At 43.3% G+C, this 27,959-nt stretch overlaps 2 protein-coding genes across 6 annotated transcripts; one reads left to right on the top strand and one right to left on the bottom strand.

Moving 5' to 3' along the window:
* Positions 1 to 140: 140 nt before the first annotated feature.
* On the bottom strand, positions 141 to 16,090 carry haus2 (HAUS augmin like complex subunit 2). 3 transcript variants are annotated; one of them, XM_087990177.1, is made up of 8 exons: positions 16,061 to 16,090; positions 15,118 to 15,224; positions 12,025 to 12,129; positions 10,528 to 10,597; positions 8,035 to 8,167; positions 6,610 to 6,718; positions 5,759 to 5,867; positions 141 to 358 (listed from the first exon to the last, which is right to left on the bottom strand). In XM_087990177.1, exons 2-8 carry the CDS (start codon positions 15,205 to 15,207, stop codon positions 300 to 302), a joined length of 675 nt encoding a protein of 224 aa, XP_087846303.1. In that variant the 5' UTR covers positions 15,208 to 15,224; positions 16,061 to 16,090; the 3' UTR covers positions 141 to 299. The 3 variants fall into 3 exon arrangements, with proteins under 3 accessions (XP_087846303.1, XP_087846302.1, XP_087846304.1); XM_087990176.1 differs by lacking the exon at positions 16,061 to 16,090 and adding an exon at positions 15,350 to 16,046; XM_087990178.1 differs by lacking the exons at positions 141 to 358; positions 16,061 to 16,090 and having other exon boundaries at positions 4,927 to 5,867; positions 15,118 to 16,044.
* Positions 12,291 to 27,587, top strand: lrrc57 (leucine rich repeat containing 57). 3 transcript variants are annotated; one of them, XM_043698334.2, is made up of 6 exons: positions 16,222 to 16,374; positions 21,945 to 22,133; positions 23,422 to 23,557; positions 24,188 to 24,456; positions 26,019 to 26,204; positions 26,977 to 27,587. In XM_043698334.2, the coding sequence occupies exons 2-6, from the start codon at positions 22,050 to 22,052 to the stop codon at positions 27,016 to 27,018; spliced, it is 717 nt and encodes a 238-aa protein (XP_043554269.1). In that variant the 5' UTR covers positions 16,222 to 16,374; positions 21,945 to 22,049; the 3' UTR covers positions 27,019 to 27,587. The 3 variants fall into 3 exon arrangements, with proteins under 3 accessions (XP_087846301.1, XP_043554269.1, XP_087846300.1); XM_087990175.1 differs by lacking the exons at positions 16,222 to 16,374; positions 26,977 to 27,587 and adding an exon at positions 12,291 to 12,307 and having other exon boundaries at positions 26,019 to 26,438; XM_087990174.1 differs by lacking the exon at positions 26,977 to 27,587 and having other exon boundaries at positions 26,019 to 26,438.
* Positions 27,588 to 27,959: the final 372 nt, after the last annotated feature.

Below are 27,959 nucleotides of genomic sequence, written 5' to 3'. Positions count from 1 at the left end.
AAATGCATCATGTGAAATTGTGGTTATTGTTACTGGATTAACCATCTAGATTCCCACCATACAAATTCACAAATCCGATCCAGTTTATGCAACGGGGGAATAAAATGTTCACACTGGTAAAAGTGACCACGAATCTGTCATTTTGAGAACCTAAATAGTTTACTTAATGACATTTTGGGAAGCAAAACCTGCCATCTTTAAGTTTGGAGTTTAAAAAAAAAAATGAATTTCTGCTCCTAAATAGGTGCTTTAAAAGAACTTGCTTGAAGTGCCATAGTAATGTTATAAGTCAGAGGTCATCAACCATTCCACTTGAGGTCACCCTTCTCCCAGAAATGTTCTGAAAATTCCACAAACCCTTTAAAACAAGAATTTAAATTAAACATATGTTTGTTTTATTTAATGCAAAACTTAATGCTGAACAATAAATTGGTGGGCGGCACGGTGGCACAGTGGTTAGCACTGCTGCCTCACAGCGCCAGAGATCCGGGTTCAATTCCCGCCTCAGGCGACTGACTGTGTGGAGTTTGCACGTTCTCCCCGTGTCTGCGTGGGTTTCCTCCGGGTGCTCCGGTTTCCTCCCACAGTCCAAAGATGTGCAGGGTCAGGTGAATTGGCCATACTAAATTGCCCATAGTGTTAGGTAAGGGGTAAATGTAGGGGTATGGGTGGGTTTCGCTTCGGCGGGTTGGTGTGGACTTGTTGGGCCGAAGGGCCTGTTTCCACACTGTAATCTAATCTAATCTAAAAAAAAATTGGCCAGTCACATTGCTTTGTGACATACATGTTCTTGTTAAATATTGGTTGGTTTTCATTGATTTGGAAATGCAGTTTTGCAGAAGTTGTTTGCACTTGGTAGAATGTCATTACAGCAAGTTTCACACTGAGCCACTCACCATCCTGACTTGAACATATATTGCTGTTACTTTAGTGTCAATGGGTTCAAAGCCTCAACCTCCCAGCCATTGAGGATTTAGAAGATCATAAGCTATAAGAGCAGAAATAGGCCATTCAGCCCATGTCTGTTCAGCTAATGTTTCTCAATCCCATTCTCCTGCCTTCTCCTATATTCCTTGATTACTTACTGATTAACAACTCAGCTATTTCTGTCTTAAAGACACTCAATGACTTGACCTCCATAGCCTTCTGCAGCAATGACTGTCACAGAGTCACCACCCTCTGGTTGAAGAAATTCCTCATCTCCGTTCTAAAAGGTCTTCCCTTCACTGAGGCTGAACCCTCTGGTCCTAGTGTCTTCTATTGGTATAAACATCATCTCCTGTCCACTCTATCTCGGTCTCAGCATTCTGCAAGTTTCAATGAAGCCCCTCCTTGTCCTTCTAAAATCCTTCAAGTACAGATACAAAATCCTTGACCACTCCTTCATTCCTGAAATGACTCTTGTGAACATCCTCTAGATGCTCTCTAGGGTCAGCACATCCTTTTTTAAATTTTAGGCTCAAAGCAGAGCCTTATAGAGCTTCGGCAATACATCCCTAAGAGTTTTCGCCCTCTTGAAATGAAATGTTAACACTGCGTTTGCCTTCCTAATTGCCAAACATGCATGTTAAATTTGAGAATATAAAACCAAGGACTCCAGAGTCATTTTGTGCTTCAGATTTCTGCAGCTTTTCTGTATTTATGCCTCTATTCTTCCTACCAAATTGCATAACCTCACATTTTCCCACATTGTATTCCACCTGCTGCTACTCTGCTCACTGTCTGTCCAAGTCCTTCTGCAACCTCCCTGCTTTTTCAACACTTGCCTCTCCACCTATTTTTGCATTATTTGCAAACTTAGTAACAATGCCCTATTACATTGTCAGACATGACCTCCCCTTGTCAAAGCAGTGTTGACTCAGCTCTATTTTACCACACATTTCCAAATCCACCACAATCTCACCCTTAATAATGGACTCTCAAAAATCTTACCAATGACTGAGGTCAGGCTAACTGGCCTCCCTCAGCAGGTGCTCCATTAGCCATTTCCAGCTCTCTGTGACCCTCACTGACTCAAGTGATTCCTAAAAGATCATCACCAACACCTCCACAAATTCCTTAGCTATCTTTTTCAGAATCCCGGCAGATTTATTCGCCTTCAGGCCTTTCAGCTTCCCCAGAGCCACCAACTTAGTGATGGCCACTACTCTCCTGTTCCCTAAACTCAGTTCTGATATACTACTGGTTTCTTCCACTCTGAAGACAGATACAAAGTACCTAATCCATTTTTCTGCCGTTCTGTTTCCCATTACTACTGCTCCAATTTTATTTTCCAGCAGTCCAATGTCTAGTCCTGCCTCATCTTTTATATATTTTTAAAAACTCTTGCAGTCTCCTTTTTATGCTATTAGCTGGTTTACTCTAATATTTCATCTACTCTCATCACTTTTATTTTTAAAAAAAAGCTCTGCTGGTTTTTAAAGGCTTCCCAAATACTATCTACACCAAATACACTTCAGTGGATCAAGAAGGTAGTTCACCACCACCTTCTCAAAGGTGAATAGGGATGGGCAATTAATGCTGGCCTAGCCACTACCACAAACATCCCATGGGTGAATTTTAAAAATAAACCATAACCTATAATTTCCCATACCTGTGTCAAAGTCAAAGAATCATACAACCTGGAAACAGACTCTTCAATACAACTCATCTGTGCCAACTTGGTTTCCCAAGGTGCCTGTTGCCTGGGTTGGTCAGAGTCATAGAGATGTACAGAAAGGACAGATCCTTCGGTCCAACTTGTCCAGGCTGACTACATGTCCCAACCTAATTAGTCCCACTTCCCAACACCTGACCCATATCCCTCCAAACCCCTCTTATTCATATACCCATCCAAATGACTTAAATATTGCAATTGTACCAGCCTCCACCATTTCCTGACAGATCATTCCAAACACACACCACCCTCTGCATGAAAAAGAGGCCCTTTAGGTCTCTTCTATATCATTCTCCTCTCACCTTAAACCTATGCCCTCTCATTCTGGACTCCCCCACCTCAGGGAAAGACTTCCAATGCTCCAGGGAAAACAGCCCCAGCCTATTCAGCCTCTCCCTATAGCTCAAATCCTCCATCCCAGACAACATCCTTGTAAATCTTTTCTAAACCCTTTCAAGTTTCACAACTTCCTTCTAATAGGAAGGAGACCAGAATTGCATGCAATATTCCAAAAGTGGCCGAACCCAACGTCCCATACAGCCGCAACATGACCTCCCAATTCCTATACTCAATAATCTGACGAATAAAGGAAAGCATACCAAACACCACCTTCACTATCCTATCTGCCTGTGACTACTTTCAAGGAGCTATGAACTCTTTGTTCAGCTAGGTCTCTCTGTTCAGCAACACTCCTGAGGACCTTACCATTAAGTGTATAAGTCCTGCTAAGATTTGCTTTCCCACAATGCAACACTTCATTAATTTAAATTAAACTCCATATCCCATATCCCTTTTAAAATTTCCTATTTATGTAGCTGTCCAGATTTGTTTTAAATGTTCTAATTGTACTTGTATCTGCCACTTTCTCTGGCAGTTCATTCCATATATGTAACATGGTGAGAAGTTGCCCCTCAGATCCCTTTTAAATCTTTCCCCTCTCATATTAAAACTATGCCCTCTAGCTTTGAACTCTTACCCTAGGGGAAAAACCTTTGCCATTCATCTTACCTATGCCTCTCATGGTTTAATAAATCTCTAGAAGGTCACCCCTCAACACTCCAGGGGGAAAAAAAAAAGTCCCAACCTATCCTTCGAACTCTAACTCTCCAGTCTTGGTAACATCCTTGCAAATATTTTGGGCAGTTACTCATTCCCTTTACGTATTTCTGTCCATTCACAGCAACCCTAGTCAAAAGCATTTTCCACACAATTATCAAACTATTGCTTCCAACATTTTTTGTTGACTTTTTTTGGGTCATCCCTCCAATTGTTCTGCTACATTTGCAGTATTGGTTTGTGGTTCCAGAAGTTGTTAACATTCACAGACTTCAGAGGTCTGTACAAAGCCACACTTGCCTGCTGTCTACTTCCTGAATGTTTCTTCCTCAGGTGTAATTAGGCTCTCTGCAAAGCTAGTGTTGATTCCATCTCAGAACACACTAATTCCCAAAAAGCTGCTGACAAATCTAGCTACAATGGCCCATTACTGAACAACAGCCTTTATTCATGAGTTGACTAATCTGAGCAGCAATGGCTGGATGGGAAATAGAGCATATCAAAAGACAGCCTCTGTTTTCCTGTAAATACAAATCTCAAGCAGCATAATTTAAAATATTGAAGGAGCTTTCCTGAGAGTTAGACAATAAAAGTTAACTATGGCACAGGATTGAGGAATATCACAGCAGCAAAAGTACCCGCTGGCTTCAGAACAAAAGATGCTGTTCTGTAAGAGTAAGTACTGGACCAATTCAGATCTGGCAGCATCTAAGGAGAAAGAAAGTTAACGTTCCAAGTGCAATACGACTCTACTTCTCTCTTCACACACAGTACCATTTTGGACGTCACCTTGTCCTCCCTTGCGTTTTTTTTTTTATAAACCGCGGCTCAACTCTGAAGCAAGTGCAGCTGGGTGGACGTCAGGAAAGTCTCCCCTCAATCCTTGCTTTTCAATGACTTTGGGCCCTTTTTTTTGGAAATTTCCACAAGTTGCCAATATTCTGCTTGCAGCAATAAAGGAACAGTGATATATGTCCAAATGAGATGTATTGTTGGCAACTGCACCTATCCAAGCCAATGGTACATATTGAAACATTTCTGATTTCAACCTGGTAATTGGTAGAAGGTTGGAGAGATAAGAATTTCAAACACTAGACTCTTGTGGCCTCTCCACTGATCATATGCTTACAGTTAGTGCACTGTTTGCTAATTTATATTTGTAATTTTTTAAAAAAATGGCTCAATATGCTAAAAAAAATTTTCACAAGAAAGCATCACTGTACCCAATTTTTTAATACACAAGATTGTGTGCAAATGTTATCCTTTGAGGCGAGGTCATTGACATCATAACATTCAATAAGTTAATACAACTCAACACTAAAAGATTGATCTTTGGGTATGTTTTGGGCTTGCTTTCCCTGATGAAATGCAGTGTCCACTTGGAATCAAATAACACCTTGCTACCGATCCCCTATTTGCCTGGGATAACATCCCCTAGTGCAGCAAAGCCACTGACAGAAGGTTCCTGGTTTCATTCCTGTTTGGGGAAGGCTGGGAAGCATCAGCCTTGGGTCAGCTCCTCATCACGATTCAGTGATTCCTGCTGGAAACTACAGGGCAGAACACTGGGCAAAGCCAAGATTGGACTTGGCTGCCCCTGTGTAACAGCTCTATTGACATTTCTTGTGTGGGCTGATATGAAGATTGCTTACTTGATTGAGGTACCAAAGCAGTAAAGGTTGCCAGGAAAAGATGCCCAGAAAGCAGTCACTACCTGCACAATCTCAGGCATAGCTCTGCCAAATAAAATGCGCCAGCCTGCTATTTTCCATAGGGAATGACGAAGGGTTCATTGCTGACATATTAGCTTGTGAATGTTGAGGGTAGTAAAGTCAGTCGTTTCAGCAATGTGGTTTAACTCACAAAGTTGACCTGGATACTTCCCATAATCAATGACAAAAGGAAGCAGTCACAACCACTGGTTAATTTCTGCTATCAAGACTACCCACAAGAAATTTATACATTAAAATCTAGAAATTCAAAAAAAATTCTTATAACGAATGGCTTAATTCTGATTTCACAGCCCAAAAAGCAGTCATCATTTACTTCCCAGATGTTCAAGACCAGTCTTCTGCTGCTCTCTCCATCTCATGATCAACTCCAACAGTTCCTTCAGCTCCAGTATGTCGGATACCATTTTGGCAACAAGATTTTCCTAAATATAAAACAGATGGTTTAAAAAGACAACAGTTTTTTTTAAACTAATTCTCTTTCTACTTATCACAAGCGGATGAACATGAGAGATAGAGAACTGAATTGTTTTATTTCTAACACAGAGGCAGGTACAGCATGAGGATAGACACAGAATAGAGCACCAATATGGTCCCCAAACACTCCCAGAAGAGGAACTGATACAGAGTAAATCAACCTCCTCTTACACCAAAAGTAAAGCTCAGTCCAAACAGAAAGTAGACTTCTCCTAGATCCTCATCAAACACAGGATTAGATTGAGTAAAGCTTTCTCTACCAGAACAGGGTACAGAGTAAAACTTCATCTGCTCTTTCACAGAAAGTAAAACTCGTTCCAGATTTCCCCATCAAACAGGACAGGGACAGCACAGGGTTAGGTACAGAGTGAAACTCCTTCTCTTCATTTAAAAGAGAAAGTAAACTGAAAGTAAAGCCCCCTCTACACTGTCCCCATCAAACACTCCCTGGATATAAATAGCATGGATTTAGAAATAGAGTAAAACCTCTTCTACGTTATCCCAGGAGACTCACTGAACTGGTGCTGCATGATTCAGACAAAATGTCTGATGGGAAACTGACTTTGTATCTGATGCAGGGTGTGATACTGGGTGACTGAAATGGAAAATGTTCTGTTCCTCACAAAAATACAGAAATAACGTTAAGATAGTTGGAAAAGTAACTGCAAGGAATTTCCATTGTTTACTTACTATTATCTTTACTTTCTTGGTCACCTGAGGAATGGTATTTATCAGCTCCAGATTGGAGTCCAGTTTCTCAATGAAATTAACCATCATGGGCAAGATTTCAGAGACATACCTAGGAAACATTAATGTGATTAGCAGGGAGATGAAAGTAACAACAAAACATTCAGTCTTGATTCAAGCTTGGAACATTACTCACTGCATCTTTACTGACAATAATCCGGCTGTCTCACATCATTACTCAGCAACATGTCTTCCCTCCTCCTCCTCCCTCAAGTGCGCAACGTTTCTATCTTTCCTTTATAACCCAGACCCCTTCATATCAGTAATCTCTCACTCTAGCACCTTATGTTAATTGTTTTTACCCAGCTCCCTCACACCTTTGGGGTTTTAGATAAAATCTTATTACTATTTAAAGAAAGACTTGCATTTAAGTAGCACTTTTCATGACCACAGGATGCTCGAAAGTGCTTTACACCCAATGGAGTATTTAAAGTGTCATAAAGCTCATCCTGATGAGTTAATCTGTTTTAGTTATGGCAACATCCAAACATGAAAGTTGCTGGATGATGACAGGTTGAGGTCACTTTAGTTCAATTCTGCAAGTGCTGTACTGAGTGGCAGTCACGCTGAGGTGGGGCTCAAAGATAGAATCACCTGACTCAGTGAGCTGTGTGCTCTCAGCTGAGCCAAAACTGACACTTATAACTAATCTGATTTTTCTCACAATGCACTCAAAGGAGATTCAGATTGTTCTTTCCACAGCACGAGTGGAAATGTTCTTAGAATCTTCTTGGAATCTTAACAGTGTGGAAATAGATCCTTCGGCCCAACAAGTCCACACTGACCCTGTGAAGAATATTCCACCCAAACCCATTCACCGTTACTCTGCATTTACCCCTGACTAATGCACCTAACCTATACATTATGGGCAATTTAGCATGGCCAATCCACCTAACCTGCACATATTTGGATTATGGAAGGAAACCAGAGCACCCAAAGGAAACCCATGCAGACACGGGAGAATGTACAAACTCCGCATAGTCGCCAGAGGCTGGAATCGAACTGGTACGGTGAGGCAGCTGTGCTAACCACTGAGTTGTGTCACGTTGATTGGGTAGATACCAAACCTCTACAGAAAGGGAAGAATAATAATGTGAGCAATGTGTCATTTCTCTCCCAGCCCAAATTCACTCTAACCTATCAGGAACTTTACCTCGACAAAAATTGCAACACCACCCAAAAACCTCATTAAAATCAGACTGAGCTTACTTGTTGCTGAATCCACAGTCTAATGCCACAGAATCCAATTGGTTTTACTGCAGAAATTGGTTTTGAGGTGTGGAAGGATTTTATATGTCCTAATTATATTTAACTGCCATGGTGCTGACACTGCTAAACCCAGTTGCAGCTGGGATATGTACAGCTCACCTGTGACAATTGGCTTCAACAGGTAGACACTGATGGCAAATAGGCTGCACTAACCGCAGCTTCAGCAACACTGTCTCCTGCAAGATCGCCTCCAAGTGGCTGTTCATCGACTGAAGCTGACTGTACTTCTCAGCTAGCAATACAAGAGAGAGAAGTGTTAAACATTTAATGCCACAACATTGAACACCTGACACGTGGTGTACATAACAACACAGCACCAAATCAGTGCAGTGTCTCTCCTCTCCTACAGGTATCGCCCCATTCTTAAAAATGCTAATTCACACCGAATAGCATTTTACACATGGCAACTCAGCTAAATGGTTTTTCTTCATTGAGAAATGGCAGGTCATTCACCAAGGATCAAGGGCAGGATCCTGATTTGCTCCCTGTTTGGTTCAGGAATAAAGCTGATTAACTCAACACAAGCAGACGTGATGAATTTGAAAAGTTCGGAAATTTCTGCACATGAACCACAGCAAATTCTGCTAAACTCATTGTGTGGGTTACTCTTCGGAGGGTCAGTGTGGACTTGTTGGGCCGAAGGGCCTGTTTCCACAGGTTAGGTTAGGTAGGGAACCTAACCTAATCTAAAATACACCCAGCACATTGGAAGGGATAAGCACAGCTGGACTCTTGGATCTAGCTTGTTCAATTCCTCATCTCTCAGATTCACACACTCCCTAAAGCACTTAGTATCCACATTGGTGCATCTGACAGCAGAGTATCCCACATACAATGCAAAAAAACTGCATTTGAGCTATGTACTAGAAACAGAACTTGATAGAGGTGCAGCACACAGCTTAGAGTCATAGAGAAGTACAGCATGGAAACAGACCCTTCGGTCCAACCCGTCCATACCGACCAGATATCCCAACCCAATCTAGTCCCACCTGCCAGCTTGTTCTGCTATGACACGTGTTTCATCAACGCAAATTGGCTGTAACATGATTGACAAATTGGTAATGCTGTTTCTAAAGCGTAGACGTTTAAAACGTGTTGGCTCTAACATGACTGCAATACCAACACTAAATGCTATCTTTATTGCACAATTTTTATATAGTGCTGGGTTGCATAAGAACACGACCATCACGATATAAAAGAAATACCTGTACAGTAGACTCATGGTTTAGTATGAGATTAGCAATCTGAATTCAACTCCCTCAGAGCAGGTCATGAAACATAATTCAACCAACCTGGTTATTTGAGAGTTGACAAAATACCACAAAAATTATGTACCATTAAAATCTCAACCAATTTCCAAGAGGGAGGAGATCCTTTCCAGTCAGGCCTACATGCCATTACAGTGTCTTAAAAGAATGTGTGGCACTCAAAACGCACAGCAAGTCAGGCAGCATCTGAGGAGCAGGAGAATCAACATTTCAGGCATAAACCCTTCATCAGGAATGTGGGATGGGGGCAGGGGCTGAGAGATAAAGAGGGGGATGGGGGTGAGACAGCTGGTAAGACGATAGGTAGATGCAGTTTGGGGGGGGGGGGGTAGTGATGGCGATAGGTTGGAGCAGAGGGTGGAGCAGATAGGTGGAAAAGAAGATGGACAGGTAGGATAGTTCAAAAGGGCAGTGTCCAGTTGGAGGGTTAGAGCTGGGATGAGGTGGGGGAGGGGAGATGAGAAAACTGGTAGAGTTGACATTGATTACATGTGGTTGAACGGTCCCAAGGTGGAAGAGGAGGTATCCTCCCTCCAGTCGTTGGTTGACTGGGATTTGGCAGTGGAGGTGGCTCAAGACTTACATATCGTTGGTGGAGTGGGAGGGGAAGCTCCCACTCCACCAAGGACACAGGATGTTGGGATTGTTTGGTGCATGTCTCCCAGATGTGTTCCCTGAAACATTCTGCAAATTGGCATCCTGTCTCCCTAATGTAGAGGAGATCACATCGAGAATAATGGACGCAATAGTTGAGGTGTTTAGAAAATCTCTGCCAGATATGGAATGATGCTTTGGAGCTTTGATTAGAGGTGAGGTGGGGGTGAAGGAGGTGGGCGCAGGTTTTACATCTCTTGTGGCAGCAAGGGAAGGTGCCGGGAATGGAGGGTGGGTCGGTGGGAAGCTTGAACTTAACGGAGAGTCACAGCAGGAATGGTCTCTGTGGAATGCTGATAGGGGTGGGGATGGAAATATCTCTCTGGCAGTGTGGTCTGATTGTAGTTTGCAGAAATGGCAAAGCATGATGCACTGTCTCCGGAGACTAATGGGGTGGAAGGTAAGGAACCCTACCCTCCTATTTATATCTCAGCTTCAGCCACCCCCACCCGCCCAAAATACCTAAAGAAAGACTTATGCCTGAAACGTCAATTCTTCTGCTCCTTGGATGCTGCCTGACCTACTGTGCTTTTCAAGCTCCACACTTTTCGACTCTGATCTTCAGCATCAACAGTTCTCAATTTCTACTTAAAACAATATGCCAACTCCACCCAGCAAACTACCTGTTCCCATTACTACTTCACATGCACAAAATTGACCACAGACTTACCCAAACACACTGGGTGGGCAATATCTGCGGTGTCATTCTGCAATTTCAGCAGCTTCAACTCTAGAGATTTCTGATAGAAGTGAAGAAATGTTAGTAACAGAGCATGGCACACAATCAATGTAGGAGAGAGGACAGATAAATGCTTCACTTTTAGTTTATTTACAATCGCATTATCAAAGTATTTTTAGTGTAAAAACCTTGCATGATTCAGCTTTCCTGTAACCTATATAGATTCTAGAGCTTTAACACATTGACTCTGCCTTGGCTGGCAAAGGAATGCATCATGGAATTTTGAACAACAAGAAGCTAACACGCTAATCAGTAAGTGTTAAGAGGACCTAGTGTAACTTTTTAAAAATTAATTTGTGGGACATGGGCATCACTGGCTGGCCAGCATTTATCGCCTGTCCCTAGTTACCACTGAGAAGGTGCTGGTGAGCTGCTTTCCTGAACTATAGCAATTCGTGTGCTGTAGGTAGACCCACGATGCCCTTAGGGAGAGAGTTCCAGGATCTTGTCCCAGTAACAGTGAAAGAACAGTGATATATTTTCAACTCAGGATAGTGAGTGAATTGAAGGAGAACTTGCAAGGAGCAATATTCCCATGCAAGTGTTGCCCTTATCCTTCAAGATGGAAGCAATTGTGGGTCTGAAAGGTGATGTCTAAAGATCTTTTGCGAATTTCTGAAGTGCATCTTGGTAGGTAGTACACATTGCTGCTACTGAGTGATGGAGACGGTGGATGTGATGCCAATCAACCGAGCTGCTCTATCCTGGATTGACGTCAAGCTTTGAGTGTTGTTGGAGCTACAGTTGTCAGGCAAGTGGGGAGTATTCCATCACACCCCTGACTCGTGCCTTGGTCATGCCTCAGTTCCCCCATCTTTCTCTGTAGAAGTCAACTGTCACTTGGTGGGTAGCAGGCTTGCCCAAGCCAAAAGATTGCAGAGATTTGCAATATGAAATCTAAGCCAACAGTTCAGTGTTTCACAAAAGTTTCCATCATAGCTCATCTTCCTTCCTGGCTCTGTGTCCACCCTCCTTACATTCACTGATGGGAACATATCAGAGTGCTCTTTTATAATAAGATCTTGTACAAACAAATGCTACTGCTGTTAGTGCATAATAAGCAGGAGTACGCTGTTGCTTTTGGAATCCCTCCCTAACAGCATGGTGGGTGGGAGCTACACCAATCAGACTGCTGTGGTTCGCAAAGGCAGCTCACCACCACCTTCTCAAGAGCAACAAATGCTGGCACAGCTAGCAAAGACCACTTTCCATGAATGAATAAAACACCCCCTTGTCCCCAGGTATTCAGGTATGGTCTCAAAACCACTGCCAAGAATTTTTTTTTAAAAACTACCCTTCTTGCAAAATATCTTGGGACACAAGGTGCACAAATTCAAATGCTGCTATGTTTGGCTCCTTCCTGCCCTTTACATAGTGAAGAATTATATTATCTAGACTTATAAAGTCCAAGATACTCAGGTTACAAACCTGTTCAAGTTCTGCCCTGGTGTGTGAAATTTCATCTATTAGTCTGAAGCGTTCAACAAATGGCACTGTGTTTCCAAACTCCACCTTGTTTAAATCCAAAGTGTCCTGTTTCACAGGGGAAAAAGGTAACCTACATCAGTTTCTGGGGAACGAAACAAGCGCATAACTTCTAACTACAATTACAATAGATTTACGTGCATCTTTCTAAAGCCTCCAAATAGAAGGTTAGAAATAACGACAAATTATCACGTTTCACAATACAGAACTGAGTAGGAATCAGAAGGTAAGCTTTTATTTTATAAAGTCTTTTATATGCCACTAAGCACTGCTATTTAGTCTATAGGCTGAGAGAGGAGACAGGACTAAGGGAGTGGTGGGTCAAGGATAGGACGAAAAGATCAGCTATTGGAAAGCCTTTCATCATTTTAGAGATTAGGACTCAAGTGAGAAACCTTGTTTCACTCAGCATAGGCAACTTATCTAGAAAGGAGAAAACTTAAAATTGGCTCTGCAAGTCAATTCTGATGGCTAAGGATCCCTACTGTAGTAATGATATATGGCTTAGTAAGATTAGATCACACAGGATCTGGGGGAGTTAGCCAACTGAATACAAAATTGGCTTGAAAGTAGGAGACAGAAGGTGTAGTGGAGGGTTGCTCTTCAGACTGGAGCCCTGTGACCAGTGGTGTGCTACAACGATCAGTTTTGGGTCCACTGATTTTCATCATTAATGTAAATGGTTTGGATGTGAATATTGGAGGTATGGCTAGTAAGTTCACAAATGAAACCAAAATAGATGCTGTAATGGACAGTGAAGGTGTTATCCCAGAATACAACAGGACCTTGGTCAGATGGGCCAACGGGCTGAGGTGTGGCAGGACCTTGTTTAAATCCAAAGTGTCCTGTTTCACAGGAGAAAAAGGTAACCTATGTCAGTTTTTGGGGAACGAAACAAGCGCATAACTTCTAACTACAATTACCATAGATTTACTTGCATCTATTAGATAAATGTGAGGTGTTGCACTTTGGAAGGCAAAACAAGGCAGAACCCATATAGTTAATGGTAAGGCCCTGGAGAGTGTTGCCAAATAAAGAGACCTCGTGGTGCACATGCATAGTTCATTGAAAGTGGAAGTACAGGTAGACAGAGTGGTGATGGTGGTGTTTGGCATCCTTGCTTTTATTGGTCATAAAATTGAGTATAGAAATTGGGATGTCACTTTGTAGATCATAGAATCCCATTCCTCCCAACAAGTCACACCGAGCTTCCAAAGAGTAACCCACCCAGATCCATTCCTCCTACTCTATTAATCTACATGTACCCCGGACTAATGTTCCTAACCTACACATCCCTGAACACTATGGGCAATTTAGCATGGCCAATTCACCTAACCTACACATCTTTGGATTGTGGGAGAAAACAAGCACCCGGAGGAAACCTACGCAGACACATTGAGAATGTGCAAACTCCACACAGACAATTGCCCAAGGCTGGAATCGAACACAGGTCCCTGGCACTGTGAGGCATTAGTGCTAACCACTGCGCCACCGTAATGTACATGAATTGGTGAGGCCACTTTTGAAATACTGTGCACAATTCTTGTTGCCCTTCTAGAGAAAGGATGTTGTTAAACTTGAGCGGTTGCATATAAGATTTACAAGAATGTTGCCAAGACTGGAGAGTTTGAGCTATAAGGAGAGGCTGTTAGGCTGGGGTTATTGTCCCTTGGAGTGAGACTGAGGAGTTATAGGAGTTTATATAAGATCATGATGGGCATGGATAGGGTGAATAGCCAAGGTCTTTTTACTTGAGTGCACAAGTCCCAAACTAGAGGATACAGATTTAACGTGAGAGGGGAAAGCTTTAAAAAGGACCTGAGGGTCAACTTTTTCGCATATGTCTGGAGCTCATCTGGATGAGTATATGATTAGAAAGGATTTGGAAGAATATGGGCCAAATGTTGACAAATGGGACAAAGTCAGATTGGTTGGCATGGCCAAGTTGAACTGAAGGGTCTGTTTTTGTAGTCTATGACTTGACAAGTATGCATGCTTGAGCAACTGAGGATCTGGGTTGAGATGTAGCTTGTTTTATAATCCACCAGCATTCTAGGTTGACCTAATGATAACTGCAGATGCTGGAGATCAGAGTCAAAAAGTGTGGTGCTGTAAAAGCACAGCCAGTCAGGCAACATCCGAGAGCGAGAGTTGAGGTTTCGAGCATAAGCCCTTCTTATTCCCGATGAAGAGTTTATGTTCGAAACATTGACTCTCCTGCTCCCTGGATGCTGCCTGACTAGCTGAGCTTTTCCAGCTTCACACTTTTTGACCTAATGAGAAGTCCAATGTCTGATCACAACCAGGTTGACTTTGCAGGATGCCTGCTACAATGATCATCAGAGCCCAAGTCAGCCATGGTTCTGAGGCATAGCATGTGTGTTTCTGTGTCAGAGAATAGTAAGTTCAAGTTCCTGTTGAGAGACTCAAGCAGGTAGTCCAGACTGTCATCGCAAGGCACCACTGAGCAGAAGCACAATGTCAGGAGTAGTTTCTTTCAAATGAGACGTTAAAACCAAGACCTTCTTGGGTATACTAGAGTGTTTCGGTCATGACTACAATGAAGAGCAGAGTGTTCTCCTTAGTGTCCTGGCTAATATTCATCCCTCTGTCAAATAAAAAACTTACTGGTCATTATCAGATTGTTGTCTGTGGTCATTTACTGTGTGGAAATGAGAATTGTGTTTCTTAGGCTCCAAGATTTCAAAAGTGTTTCATGAATCATGAAGCTTTTTGGAAAACAAAGGGTGTCATGAAAAAAGTTATAGAAATAAAAATCTTTCTTTGAGTGATCCTGAGTGTGGAAGTGGTGTCAATGCAAGCAAACATCAGATAGAGGGGCAATGGAACATCCATCAAAGAGACAGTTTTAGATTAGATTTCCCAGTTATCGACTAGGCTCAAGTCAAGGACAGCTGCATAGATGAGTAGGGCCAAGGAATCAATTCTAATTTTAAAAAACAGAAAGTGAATAAATATATGGGCATTAAAAAGCACAAGATGCATTAAACTGGTCCCGAGCTTAGCCAGCCATACCTGTGTCAGTAATCCCTTTCCAATACACCTCTCAAGGAAACGGGCTGCTGGGTTTTCAACTGTTGGCTCCCATGGATTTGAAGACTGCATTCTCACTTGAAGATAGGCTGAAAGAGAGATTGCAGAAAGAAATAACCTCAAAAGTTCAGCACAGTCAGAGACTCACTGCAAGGTGTCTGCAGCAAGATTTCCCTTTATTATGCACTTGTATGAACTTAAGTGTCTTGCTCACACAAAGGGTGAGATCATTAGCACAAGTTCCAAACAGGGGGAGGGTTGGGCAGTGTTGGCGGACTTTTGCCTGAAACATCGATTTTCCGGCTCCTCGGATGCTGCCTGACCTGCTCTGCTTTTCCAGCACCACTCTAATTTAAACTCTGGTTTCCAGCATCTGCAGTCCTCACTTTTGCCCAGTGTGGTTTTGAATGAATGCTGGGTGGGGGTGGAGAGGGAATTGGAGTGGTTCATAGAAGGTTGGGGCAAGTGTAATGGCAGTTATGAAGCATTGGAGGCAGAGAAGGGGTGGTGTATGCTGGCAGGAACGGTTTAGTTTTTGTGGTGGGGTGGATGGAAATGGGCCTATTTTGAGGACAGGCGTTTGTTTGTTTGGGGGGGGGGGGGTGCTGTCAGAGACATGTGGTTTTATCGGTGGGGAATGGGATGGTTGGGTGGCTGATGGTTTGTGGGATGGAGGTTATGAGAAAGGGCTTGGGGGTAAAAGGTGGTGGAAAGGGGTGGCTTGAGGGTGGCCTATCATTTGGAGTGGGGTAATATTGTTTGAGGGGGTGATATGGGAGTGTTGGGGAGGGCGGCGGGGTGGTGTCAGGGTCAGTGAAGATGGTGTAAGGGTAGGGGAGAAGTGGTGAGAATAGGGAAGGGTATCAGTGGTTTTAGAGGGGGAGCAGGCGGGTGACGTTGTTCTCCCGCTCAGGCCGTTACTCACCACGCCGCGCGCTGATGAGGTCACATCCGCTCTCACGCGCTGACAGAAAAGGTCCGAGCGTGGCCCCACCCCACAGATCAGGTGACCTGACCCGTTACCATGGGGACAGCGGACGGCAGGAGCCCCGGATCTTTATTGGACGGTGCACCGGCTGAGGGGGCTCAGCCCGAGCGGAAGTGACCGGGGCGGGGGGAATATTTGGCGGTCGGTTTCCGCCTTATGGATGAATGGACCCTGGGCCTGTCTTTGTAAGAAGATAGAGCCAGTGCCGCCTACCCAGCCCCAGCAGATGGATGTGCAGGCTACAGAGACAGGTACTGAGTGGGGCCTGAGGCTCACCAGCTCCCCTTAACACTGGATCTCTCTTCAAATCACCAGATCGTCACCATTAGACGGTGGGGTGGGGCCCACAAGTTTAACTTCAGCGAGTTTTGAGCAGATCTGTAGCTCAGGTTCCAGCTCAGCGAGCAAACCTACATCCAGAAGTTTAACTCTGCTTCTCATTCAATTTCTAATTCCACATTTACCCCGTCTTCAATAATCTCCTTTGCCTGAAAAGAATCTCCTCTTCTGCGTGAAGAACCCCGCCTCCACCGCCCTTCTGAGACAGACTTCCAAATGTTATGAGAGAATAAAAATCCAATTATCTCTGCGCTTCATGGGCTGTCCTTAATTTTAAAACCTTGTACCCTACTTCTGGACTCGTATGCAAGAGGAAATGTCCTTCCCCAAATCCACCTTGTCGAGACCATCATATACACTTCAGTCAAGTCCTCCCCTCCCCCTCCATTCTTCTAAACATCAATCGTACAGACCCAACCTTTCTTCATAAAACAAACTCCTCATCCCAAGTACCAGCTTCATACATCTTCTCCCTATCCCTCCTCCAGTAAGTAATTGCTGGGCACAGTTGTCACTTAAAGTTTACTAGGATAATCCCTGGTATGGAGGGATTGAATATTGAACAAAGGTTAATCAGGTTAACTTAGGACATCTTATGACTTCCAATATCTCTAGTGATCTAAGAAAGTTAACATTAAGGCACTTTACCTGAATGCTCGTAGCGTTCAAAGCAAAGCAGACGAACTAATGGTACAGATCATCGTGAATGATTATGATATGGTAGGCATCACAGAGATGTGGTTACAAGGGGGTCCGGACTGGCAGTTAAACATCCAAGGGTTTTCAACTTATCGAAAAGACAGGGAGGTGGGCAGAGGGGGCGGGGTTGCCTTGTTAGTTAAGAACAAAATTAAATCTATGGTGCTGAATGATATAGCGTCGGATGATGTGGAGTCTGTGTGGGTGGAATTGAGGAACCACAAAGGCAAAAAAACCATAGTGGGAGTTATGTACAGACCTCCTAACAGTGGTCAGGACCAGGGGCGCAACATGTACCGGGAAATAGAGAAGGCATGTCAGAAAGGCAAGGTCACAGTGATCATGGGAGACTTCAATATGCAGGTGGACTGGGTAAATAATGTTGCCAGTGGATCCAAAGAAAGGGAATTCATGGAATGCTTACAGGATGGCTTTTTGGAACAGCTTGTCATGGAGCCCACAAGGGAGCAGGCTATTCTGGACCTAGTGCTATGTAATGAACCAAACTTTATAAAAAATCTTAAAGTAAGGGAACACTTAGGAAGCAGCGATCATAATATGGTAGAGTTCAGTCTGCAGTTTGAAAGAGAGAAGGCAAAATCGGATGTAATAGTGTTACAGTTAAATAAAGGTAACTATGAGGGCATGAGAGAGGAACTGACGAAAATAGACTGGAAGCAGAGCCTAGCAGGGAAGACAGTAGAGCAAAAATGGCGGGAGTTTGTGGGTAAAATTGAGGACACTGTACAGAGGTTCATCTCCAAGAAGAGAAAGATTATCCGGGGAGGGCTTAGACAGCCATGGCTGACAACGGAAGTCAGGAAATCTATCAAAGAAAAAGAGAGAGCCTATAAAGTGGCCAAGAGCACTGGGAAATCAGAAAATTGGGAAGGCTACAAAAACAAACAGAGGATAACAAAGAGAGAAATAAGGAAGGAGAGGATGAAATATGAAGGTAGGCTAGCCAGTAATATTAGAAATGATAGTAAAAGTTTCTTTCAATACATAAGAAACAAACGGCAGGCAAAAGTAGACATTGGGCCACTTCAAACTGATGCTGGAAGCCTAGTGATGGGAGATAAGGAAATAGCAGGAGAACTTAATAAGTACTTTGCGTCAGTCTTCACAGTGGAAGACATGAGTAAAATACCAACAATTAAAGGGAGTCAGGGGGCTGAGTTGAGTATGGTTGCCATTACAAAAGAGAAAGTGCTAGAAAAGCTAAAAGGTCTTAAAATTGATAAATCTCCTGGCCCTGATGGGTTACATCCTAGAGTTCTGAGGGAGGTGGCTGAGGAAATAGCGGAGGCGTTGGTTGAGATCTTTCAGAAGTCACTGGAGTCCGGGAAAGTCCCAGATGATTGGAAGATCGCTGTTGTAACCCCCTTGTTCAAGAAAGGATCAAGGCAAAAGATGGAAAATTATAGGCCAATTAGCCTAACCTCGGTTGTTGGTAAAATTCTAGGATCCATTATTAAGGATGAGGTTTCTAAATTCTTGGAAGAGCAGGGTCGGATTAGAACAAGTCAACATGGATTTAGTAAAGGGAGGTCGTGCCTGACAAACCTGTTGGAGTTCTTTGAAGAGGTGACAAGTAGGTTAGACCGGGGAAACCCAGTGGATGTGGTCTACCTAGACTTCCAAAAGGCCTTTGATAAGGTGCCAAATGGGAGGCTGCTGAGCAAGGTGAGGGCCCATGGTGTTCGAGGTGAGCTACTGGTATGGATAGAGGATTGGCTGTCTGACAGGAGGCAGAGAGTTGGGATGAAAGGTTCTTTTTCGGAATGGCAGCGGTGACAAGCGGTGTCCCGCAGGGTTCAGTGTTGGGGCCGCAGCTGTTCACATTATATATTAGTGATCTGGATGAAGGGACTGGGGGAATTCTAGCGAAGTTTGCCGACGATACAAAGTTAGGTGGACAGGCAGGTAGTACTGAGGAAGTGGGGAGGCTGCAGAAGGATCTAGACAGTTTGGAGGAGTGGTCCAGGAAATGGTTGATGGAATTCAATGTGAGCAAATGCGAGGTCTTGCACTTTGGGAAAAAGAATAGAAGCATGGATTACTTTCTAAACGGTGAGAAAATTCGTAAAGCTAAAGTACAGAGGGATCTGGGAGTGCTAGTTGAGGATTCTCTAAAGGTAAACATGCAGGTTGAGTCCGTGATTAAGAAAGCGAATGCAATGTTGTCAATTATCTCAAGGGGGTTGGAATATAAAAGCACTGTTGTGCTACTGAGACTTTATAAAGCTCTGGTTAGGCCCCATTTGGAGTACTGTGTCCAGTTTTGGTCCCCATACCTCAGGAAGGACTGGAGCGTGTCCAGCGGAGATTCACATGGATGATCCCTGGAATGGTAGGTCTAACATACGAGGAACGGCTGAGGATCCTGGGATTGTATTCATTGGAGTTTAGAAGATTAAGGGGAGATCTAATAGAAACTTACAAGATAATACATGGCTTGGAAAGAGTGGACGCTAGGAAATTGTTTCCGTTCAGTGAGGAGACTAAGACCCGTGGACACAGCCTTAGAATTAGGGGGGGTAAATTCAGAACAGAAATGCGGAGACATTTCTTCAGCCAGAGAGTGGTGGGCCTGTGGAATTCATTGCCACAGAGTGCAGTGGAGGCTGGGATGCTAAATGTCTTCAAGGCAGAAATTGATAAATTCTTGATGTCACAAGGAATTAAGGGCTACGGGAAGAATCCGGGTAAGTGGAGTTGAAATGTCCATCAGCCATGATTGAATGGCGGAGTGGACTCGATGGGCCGAATGGCCTTACTTCCGCTCCTATGTCTTATGGTCTTAGGTTAGGACCCTACTCACTGGAATTTGTAAGGATGAGAGATGATCTCATTGAAACATATAGGATTCTGAAGGTGCTTGACAGGGTAAGTGCTGAGGGCATATTTCCCCCTCATGGAAGAGTTTCGGACCAGAGGGCATTGTTTCAAAATAGAGGGACACCAATTTAAGACTGAGGTGACGAATTTCTTCTGAGGGTTGAGTGTCTTTGGAAATCCTTGCCACAGAGAGCTGTGGAGCAGAGTCCTTGTGAATATGTAAGGCTGAGATTGATAGTTTCATTATCAGTAGAAGAATTGAGGATTCTGGAGAGAATACAAGAAAATAGATGTTAGGAATGTTGCATTTCATGATTCTATTGAATTGATGAACAGGTGCTCGGGACTGAACATCCTGATCCTGTTTTTTTCTGGTCTAATTGTCACTTATCAACCAAGCTTTAACATCATCCAGTTCTTTATGTGTAGGCAAGCAGCCTGATTGTTTATCATATATTGCCTCTTCTCATTCTTTCTGTCCAAAGACATTGCTCCAAATTCCATATATCCTCCTATTCCATTAGTTCTTTACTTCCTGCTTGCTATCCCCCCTACTTCCCATCTGTTGCTGTTGTTAACGTTGTTTATTGCTACTCTGATGCTACTTTCTCAATGGTACTGTGTCCTGTCTGCCCATTCCCAGGCCATTAATAAATATCAAAAAGAGCAGTGGTACCGACATTATATATCTGAAAATCAGTTTGCTATTGTTTTCTGTCCCTTTGCCAATTTTGTATTATGTTGTAATGGACCTTCTAATCCTATGGACTTCAATTTTCCTATCTAGTTCGTTATTGCTACATTGGTACATCAATTTTCAGGAATAAAGAAAGTCAGATTTTTTTTCTACAGACCTTCGGTGGTCACTATATGTCACAAAGGACCTAGCCAATTAAGTATTTTTGAAGTAGAGTCACTGACGTAGGAATGGTAGCACCCAATTTGCTTACAGCAAACTCCCACAAACAACAATGTGATCATGACATAAAAGCAAATTACTGCGGATGCTGGAATTTGAAACCAAAAGAGAAAGGGTCAGTTAGACTCGAAATGTCAGCTCTTTTCTCTCCTTACAGATGCTGCCAGACCTGCTGAGATTTTTCAGCATTTTCTCTTTTGGAATGTGATCATGACTTTAATTTATTTTGGTGATGCTGATTGAAGAATTGCCAGAACACAGGGAAGAGCTTCCAACTTAACATCTCATCTGTAAGAGGGCACCTCCAACAGTACCACACACCGTCAATGCTACAGTAGGGCCTCATCTTTGATATTTTCCCCCTTTTTAAATCCTTAACCTCTGAAGTGGGATTTGAAACCATAATCATGTGATTCACAGGCAAAAGTGCTACCAAATGAGCTATGGCTGTCAGCGTAACCTTTATCCTTTTGAGTGTATGTTTTAAGCCACCAAATAGAGTGCAAGGACATAGAGAAGAAAGTTTTTGCAGCAATTTATAATATCATGCAAGAATTAGCGTAGTGATATCGGAATACTTCAATTATTCTAATATAGACTGAGATAATTAGAGGGAAGTAGTTGCAAGAAAATGTACAGAAAAACTTGCCTTCATCAGTTTTTCTTTCTATTTGTTCTTGGGAAGCAGCATTGCTGGCTAGACTAGCATTTGTTGCCTTTCCCTAATTGTACTTGACAACAGTTGAATCAATGATAGGGATAATAGACTTGTTGGATCTAGCGTCAAAGATAATTACCATGCCAGACCAGTTAAATAGAGCAGAGTTTAGTGAACCAGCTGTCATTTTTATTGACAATTGGTGATTGTAATACTGTGATCAATTATTGTTGAAAACCCATCTGGTTTCCACTGGAGAGAGATGTGTGATTGTGCCTGAAGATAGTTTTAACAATTAGAACAGGTGGCAGTTACCTGTTGGGTTCAGAGGTCCTTATTTGTTAACTTCAATGCTTTCATTTTAGGTATAATCTGGAGGAATCCTGGGACCTGTATGGAGCAAACGTGGATGTGATTGGAGAGTGGGGAGATAGTGTTTTTTTTTTATTTGGGATTTACACAGTTCTGCCATGGGGAACAGTGCCCTAAAAGCTCATCTGGAAACCGCGCAGAAGACAGGGGTCTTCCAGCTCACAGGGAAAGGCCTGAATGAGGTGAGAATTTGCAGGAATTGGAATGAGTTACAGGGTTTGTCTGCGGATGGTAGGCGAAAGCGATGCTGGCTTTGTGATGTCACAATGAAATAGCTGTGGATAGGATTTGAATCGAGTCATGTCAGTGGGTAGCCTGAGGGGGTGGGGAAGGATGGCAGTGGGATGGGGTGGGGTGGGATGGGGATGGGATAGGTGAGGAAAGAGGGGATGAGGAGAGGGAAGGGGATAGCGGAGAGAGAGAGAGAGAGAGAGAGAGGAGAGGAGAGGGTGGACGTGAGCCAGAGGGAAAGGGCAAGGAAGGAGAGATGTTGGGAGAATGGGGTGTTGATAGATGGAGGGGAAATGGTGGTGAGATGGTATGCGCAAGTGGTTGGGGATGGTGGGACAATGGCAAGTGGATGTTGGTGGGATGGACAGGGGTGGGCGGTATGATGGGCAATTGTAGAGAGGAGTAATGGGAGGAAAGGGGAGAGCCGGGGGAATGGTCGGAGGATAGGGACGAGAGGAGAGAGAGTGTAGATGGAGGGAGGGAAAGAGAAATGTGTTGCTGGAAAAACACAGCTGGCCAGGCAGCATCCAAGGCCTGGCCTGCTGTGTTTTTCCAGCACCACATTTTTCAACTCTGATACTCCAGTATCTGCAGTCCTCACTTTCTCCCGGAGGGAAGGAGAAACCAGGAATGGATGGAGAGGGGGACTTATGGATGAATGAGGGAAATGGAGAGTACAGGGATAGTGGAGGGAATGTTGTTGGAATGGGTAGTGGGAGCGGATGGTGAGGGGGAGAGTGGGGAGTGAGTTGTAAGTGAATTAGGATGTGGGCCAATGAGGTGGGGAGCGGCCAGAGGTAGGGATGGAATGGGAGGGGCGAGGGAAGGGGTGCAATTGGTGCAAGTGGGAGGACAGAGGTGGGGGGGGTGGGGGCGTTGAATCCAATAGAATGTGGGGTAGGAGCTTGTTCGTGACCAAGAGGATGGAATGCCAGTGAGGTTAGGGTAAATGGTGTATGGAATGAACAGTGGGAATGGATTGGAGTGTTTACTGGATCTGCTGCTAATCACTTTTTTTTAAATGGACATCATTATTAATTGCTTTGTTTAAATGGTTGATTTGATTTGTATTTTGATACTTTTTTTTTTACTTGTGAAATACCTATTTCCTGTCCTGATAAATCATATTGTTCTGAATGTGCTAACTAGTCCTGGAGTGAGTGACAAATTAAACTGTGCCCCTTCCTCTGTGCGGATCTGATTTAAAAGAACTGATGTTTATATTTTCTCACTATTCAGTTTCCCGTGGACCTACAGAGACTTGCATCGAGTCTGAGGACAATGGACCTGTCAGGGAATAAGATTGAGACCTTGCCCTCGGTCATTGGCCACTTCACAACTTTGAAGAGTTTGAATCTCAACAGTAATAAATTGGGTAAGGCTAATTCAGTGATCAGTTGCACACAGCCCAGTCCAGCCCCACGTTGGATACGGCTCCATTGATACCATGTATGTCAGCCTCCGCCACCCACATCCCCACAGCAGGTGGTACCTCTAGCTCACCAGTTTTATTCACCCTGCTTTGTGCATCAACAAACACAACTCTTACTTCCATTTTTCTTTGAATTGCTCCTCTTCCTGAATTTTGTTTCTACTTTTCCTTTCTTTCCCTCTCATTTTTACCCAGATTCTTTTTATCTTTCTGCTCCATTTTCACAGCCTAACAGTTTCCAATGACAATTAAGATAGTCTGTCAGTAAGGAAACTGGTCTTGTTCAGGTGGAACCAGTCCATTCTGTACAAAGTACTTCTGTCCCAGAACTATGTTCCTGTATCCAGTGTTTCCAATCCCAAGAGCCTCAACCCTCCTCTCATACATACCATGTCACCAGCCCCTTTTTCTACAGTACAGACCTCTCCTGCCTTTCAATGGATCCCACTGCACCAGGAATCTGAATCCTTTCCCTCTTGCAACATTTCAGAAAGATTCAGTAGCTTGATTACTCACTAGTTGTTCCACCGCTGAACAAATTTTGTTTGGTTACTATGATGTCTTGTCTATCAGCTGTTCTCCCTGAGGATGTGGGAAAACTGAAGAAACTGGAGGCCCTTCACCTGAACAGTAACTCACTGAGACAGCTCCCCTCCAGCTTCGGCCAGCTAGCAGCCCTAAAGACCCTGAATCTATCTGGGAACCAGCTTCGGGAGTTCCCACTGCAGCTGTGCCACCTCCGTCACCTGGATGTGGTGGATCTGTCCAAGAACCGAATCCAGCGTCTGCCGGATGAAGTGGAGCACTTGCAGGCCATTGAACTCAATGTCAACCAGAATCAGGTCTGTCACTACCAACTGCTGCAGCTCAATAAAACAATAGCATTGTACTGGGCCAGGGAGGGACGTGGTCTCTACGTTGTGAATTTTGTGCATTGTGAGAGTTGTACACTGTGTCCTGTCTGTAGTAGTCATGTGAGGTGAGAAAGAGGTTGGGAGGTAAGGTACATGAGAAGCCAATGGGCAAGTACAGGTGAAAATTTAAAAAACCTAATGAGAAAGTTAGCCTTTCACTCAAAAGGGCTGGATTACAAAGTGGTGGAAGTTATATTATCCTCTTGTTTGACCTCAGCTGACGCACTGCATTCCTTTTTGGATAATGTGTCTCAGAGGGATAGATATTTTTAATCAACTTGTTCAGACATGTTATGACACTCCCTGGAGCAGGTGGGACTTGCACCCGGGCCTTATGCTCCAGAGATGGGTGGCACGGTGGCACAGTGGTTAGCACTGCTGCCTCACAGCGCCAGAGACCCGGGTTCAATTCCCACCTCAGGCGACTGACTGTGTGGAGTTTGCACATTCTCCCCGTGTCTGCGTGGGTTTCCTCCAGGTGCTCCGGTTTCCTCCCACACTCCAAAAATGTGCAGATTAGGTGAATTGGCCATGCTAAATTGCCCGTAGTGTTAGGTACAGGGGTAAATGTAGGGGAATGGGTCTGGGTGGGTGCTTCAGCGGGTCGGTGTGGACTTGTTGGGCTGAAGGGCCTGTTTCCACACTGTAATCTAATCTAATCTCAAGATGTGCGTATTGGACAGATTGCAGTGCAGTTTTACCAGAATGATAAGGAGCTAACTGGATTCAATTTTGAGATCAGGCTGCACAGCTTAGGAACGTATTCCTTTTAAGATATGAGGGGTAGGGATAACCAAATTGAGGTATTCTTGCTGACTGCTTCATTTCACCGTGCAGCTATAAAAGAAAATCTACCTCAGAACAAGGGCATGCAACCTTTAGAATTAAACCTAGTCAGTTCAGATCAATCCCCTCAAAGTTGAAAAGGGTGGGGAGACAGGGTTAGGATGAATCTTTCAAAACAGAGATTGATAGATTTTTGTTACACAGGTGCAATTAAGGGTTTCATAACCAAGGTGGATAAATGAGGTTAACACACACATTGGTCAGGATGTAACTGAATGGCAGAACAGAGTCAAGTGTGTGGTGCTGGAAAAGCACAGCATCAGAGGAGCAGGAAAAATCGACATTTTGGGGAAAAGCCCTTCGTCAGGTACTCGCTTTTGCCTGAAGGGCAGAACAGTATACTGTGTATTGGTTATGTACACTGAGGTGTTGTTGATAATGTTAAAACAGCATTGATCCCCATGAATCAATTAGATAACTCATTAAGTTTCAATATAATTCAATTTATTGTACAAATCCATCAGTACAATTTTTTTTGACAAGTTGCTATCTATTTACGTGCACATGCTGATTCAGAATCTCATTTTGAAAGGTAGGTAGAATATATTGCTGAAGAGCACCAGTGCTCTTGAATTTGTCTTCTAAAAACTGCTAGCTTCACAATGATTTGGTTTTAAATTTAAGTAACCATTTCACATTTGTAGATCTCTCAGATTTCATCACACATCGCCCGATGTCCCCGGCTGAAAGTTTTACGGATTGAAGAGAACTGTTTAGAAATCTCTATGATTCCTGTCAGTATCCTGGCTGACTCCCAGATTGCCTTGCTGGCCGTGGAAGGGAATCTTTTTGAAATTAAGAACCTGCGAGATCTGGAGGGCTATGATAAGGTTGGTCGAAGTATATTAAGGGCAACAACATATGCCTCGTTTAATGTGCTACTTTGATAAAGGATCTTAACGGAAACCCAGACATTTCTGTAATAGGTTGTGGAAATCTGAGATTTTAGCACTACAGTTGAAACTATGTTTTTACCCATGCTGTATCTTTTGGCACTAATTCACAAAATACCAGGACAGAAACAGGCTCATCCAGTCTTCACTGGCGTTTTTTTTTCATATTAACCATCCAATCTAATACCACTTCTGGAATCTGCCCATACTCCCATCCTGCCGAAAGCCATTTCCTTAGTACCTGGTATAATTCTACTCATTCCCCAAAGCCTTTCACATCAGTCAATCTAAATCTAAAAAGGAATGTGAGCTAAATGGAAAGAAGAGGATTGAAAGGGGAGGGTGTAGTAATTGACATTCCTAATAGTCTGTTCATTTGAATTTCTTGATGTCATAGAGATGTATAGCACGGAAAAAGATCCCTTGGTCCAAATTGTCCATACCAACCAGCTATCCCAACCTAATCTAGTCCCATCTGCCAGCACCCGGGTGACTAAATCCTGCAACATTGATGCAAACTCGACTCCACAGAGTGAAGACTGATGGTTGATTGGGGGTGGGGTGGGGTGTAGATGCTCAGTTCTGAGTATGTATTTTGGGGCAGGGTTAGAGAATTGTGATGGTAGACATGATAGAGTTCAGGTGTGGGTTAAGCTACTGAAATAGACAAATGTGAGTGGACTACATTGTCATGTTTTTCTTCCCTCAGTACATGGATCGCTTCACAGCAACAAAGAAGAAATTCTCTTGAAGGTCTGAGCTTCCTCCCTCAACCATAGATGGTGGTAGTAGTAACCTGCAATAGACTATAGTGGGGAATCAACTCCAATTCATTGAAGGAGACAGTGGAAAGGGGCAGTACATGATATGATGCCATGGTCCTCAGCCTTGCCTACATTCCAGTTATTGGTGTTAGTAAAACCGATACTGTCTTTAATCTGTATAATGCATTGTACTCTGTCTTCAAGCTGCTGTAAACATGGACACACAGCCCTGGACAGTCCTGATTTATCCACTACAGACGCACTTTGTACAACAGCACTTTGTATGTAACTTCTGAATTTGGGAGAGGTGCTGAAATTAGGTTTATGCATGGGGATGGTTTCAGTTACCTCAAGCTCACCCTCTGCTTTGAAGTGGTGACTTGCTGGTATATAGAGGCTGCTGTTGGGATCAGATCTGGCACTTCTGCTGCTTAAGCTCAGCATTTAATTCAAGGTGACAGTGCAGCCAGCTAGTCGTGGAATTTAGACTCCAATCCAACCCATCATTTCAAACAGCACTTTGTATATAAAAAAAAATAAAGTATTCTATGTGCAAGTATTTTCTTGAGTTTTTTTACATTAGATTTGAAGGGAACTCAGGTTAGGGGCAGAGTGAGGGTAAATCTTCCTCTGCCGTGCTTGACTATCTAAAAGACAAACTAAAGCATGGGGAAAACGCAGAACCCATAGTTACATTTTAAAAAGGGTAGTGAGAGGGGTAAATAAGAGCTAGAAATTTAGCTGCATCAAAGATAATTCAGAGAGCAAAGAAATTCATAAGGTAACACCAATAATACTCTCCCTGCCATAAATGAGCTCTTTGAACTAAATATTACTTCAGGCCAAAGTTATGTAGACTTAAGAAAATCTAGAAATGGTTGAATGAAGCTTCATCTCACTGCATAAATAACATTTTTTAAAATCAATG

Source organism: Chiloscyllium plagiosum, unplaced genomic scaffold, assembly GCF_037043375.1.
Source record: "Chiloscyllium plagiosum isolate Xiang-an unplaced genomic scaffold, Cpla_swu_hap1 HiC_scaffold_8, whole genome shotgun sequence".
NCBI lineage: Eukaryota > Metazoa > Chordata > Chondrichthyes > Orectolobiformes > Hemiscylliidae > Chiloscyllium > Chiloscyllium plagiosum.
The sequence above is the reverse complement of the archived record's forward strand: the minus strand, read 5'-3'. Positions and strand labels throughout refer to the sequence as shown.

Coding starts and splice junctions, on each gene's coding strand:
- haus2 (XM_087990177.1), bottom strand. CDS start 15,207: ATGCAGTCTTCAAATCCATGGGAGCCAACAGTTGAAAACCCAGCAGCC. Junction 6,719..8,034: donor GTTGAAGCCAATTGTCACAG/GTGAGCTGTACA, acceptor AATGTTTCCTAG/GTATGTCTCTGAAATCTTGC. Junction 5,868..6,609: donor CCAAGAAAGTAAAGATAATA/GTAAGTAAACAA, acceptor TTTTATATTTAG/GAAAATCTTGTTGCCAAAAT.
- lrrc57 (XM_087990175.1), top strand. CDS start 22,050: ATGGGGAACAGTGCCCTAAAAGCTCATCTGGAAACCGCGCAGAAGACA. Junction 22,134..23,421: donor CAGGGAAAGGCCTGAATGAG/GTGAGAATTTGC, acceptor CTCACTATTCAG/TTTCCCGTGGACCTACAGAG. Junction 24,457..26,018: donor TCAATGTCAACCAGAATCAG/GTCTGTCACTAC, acceptor TCACATTTGTAG/ATCTCTCAGATTTCATCACA.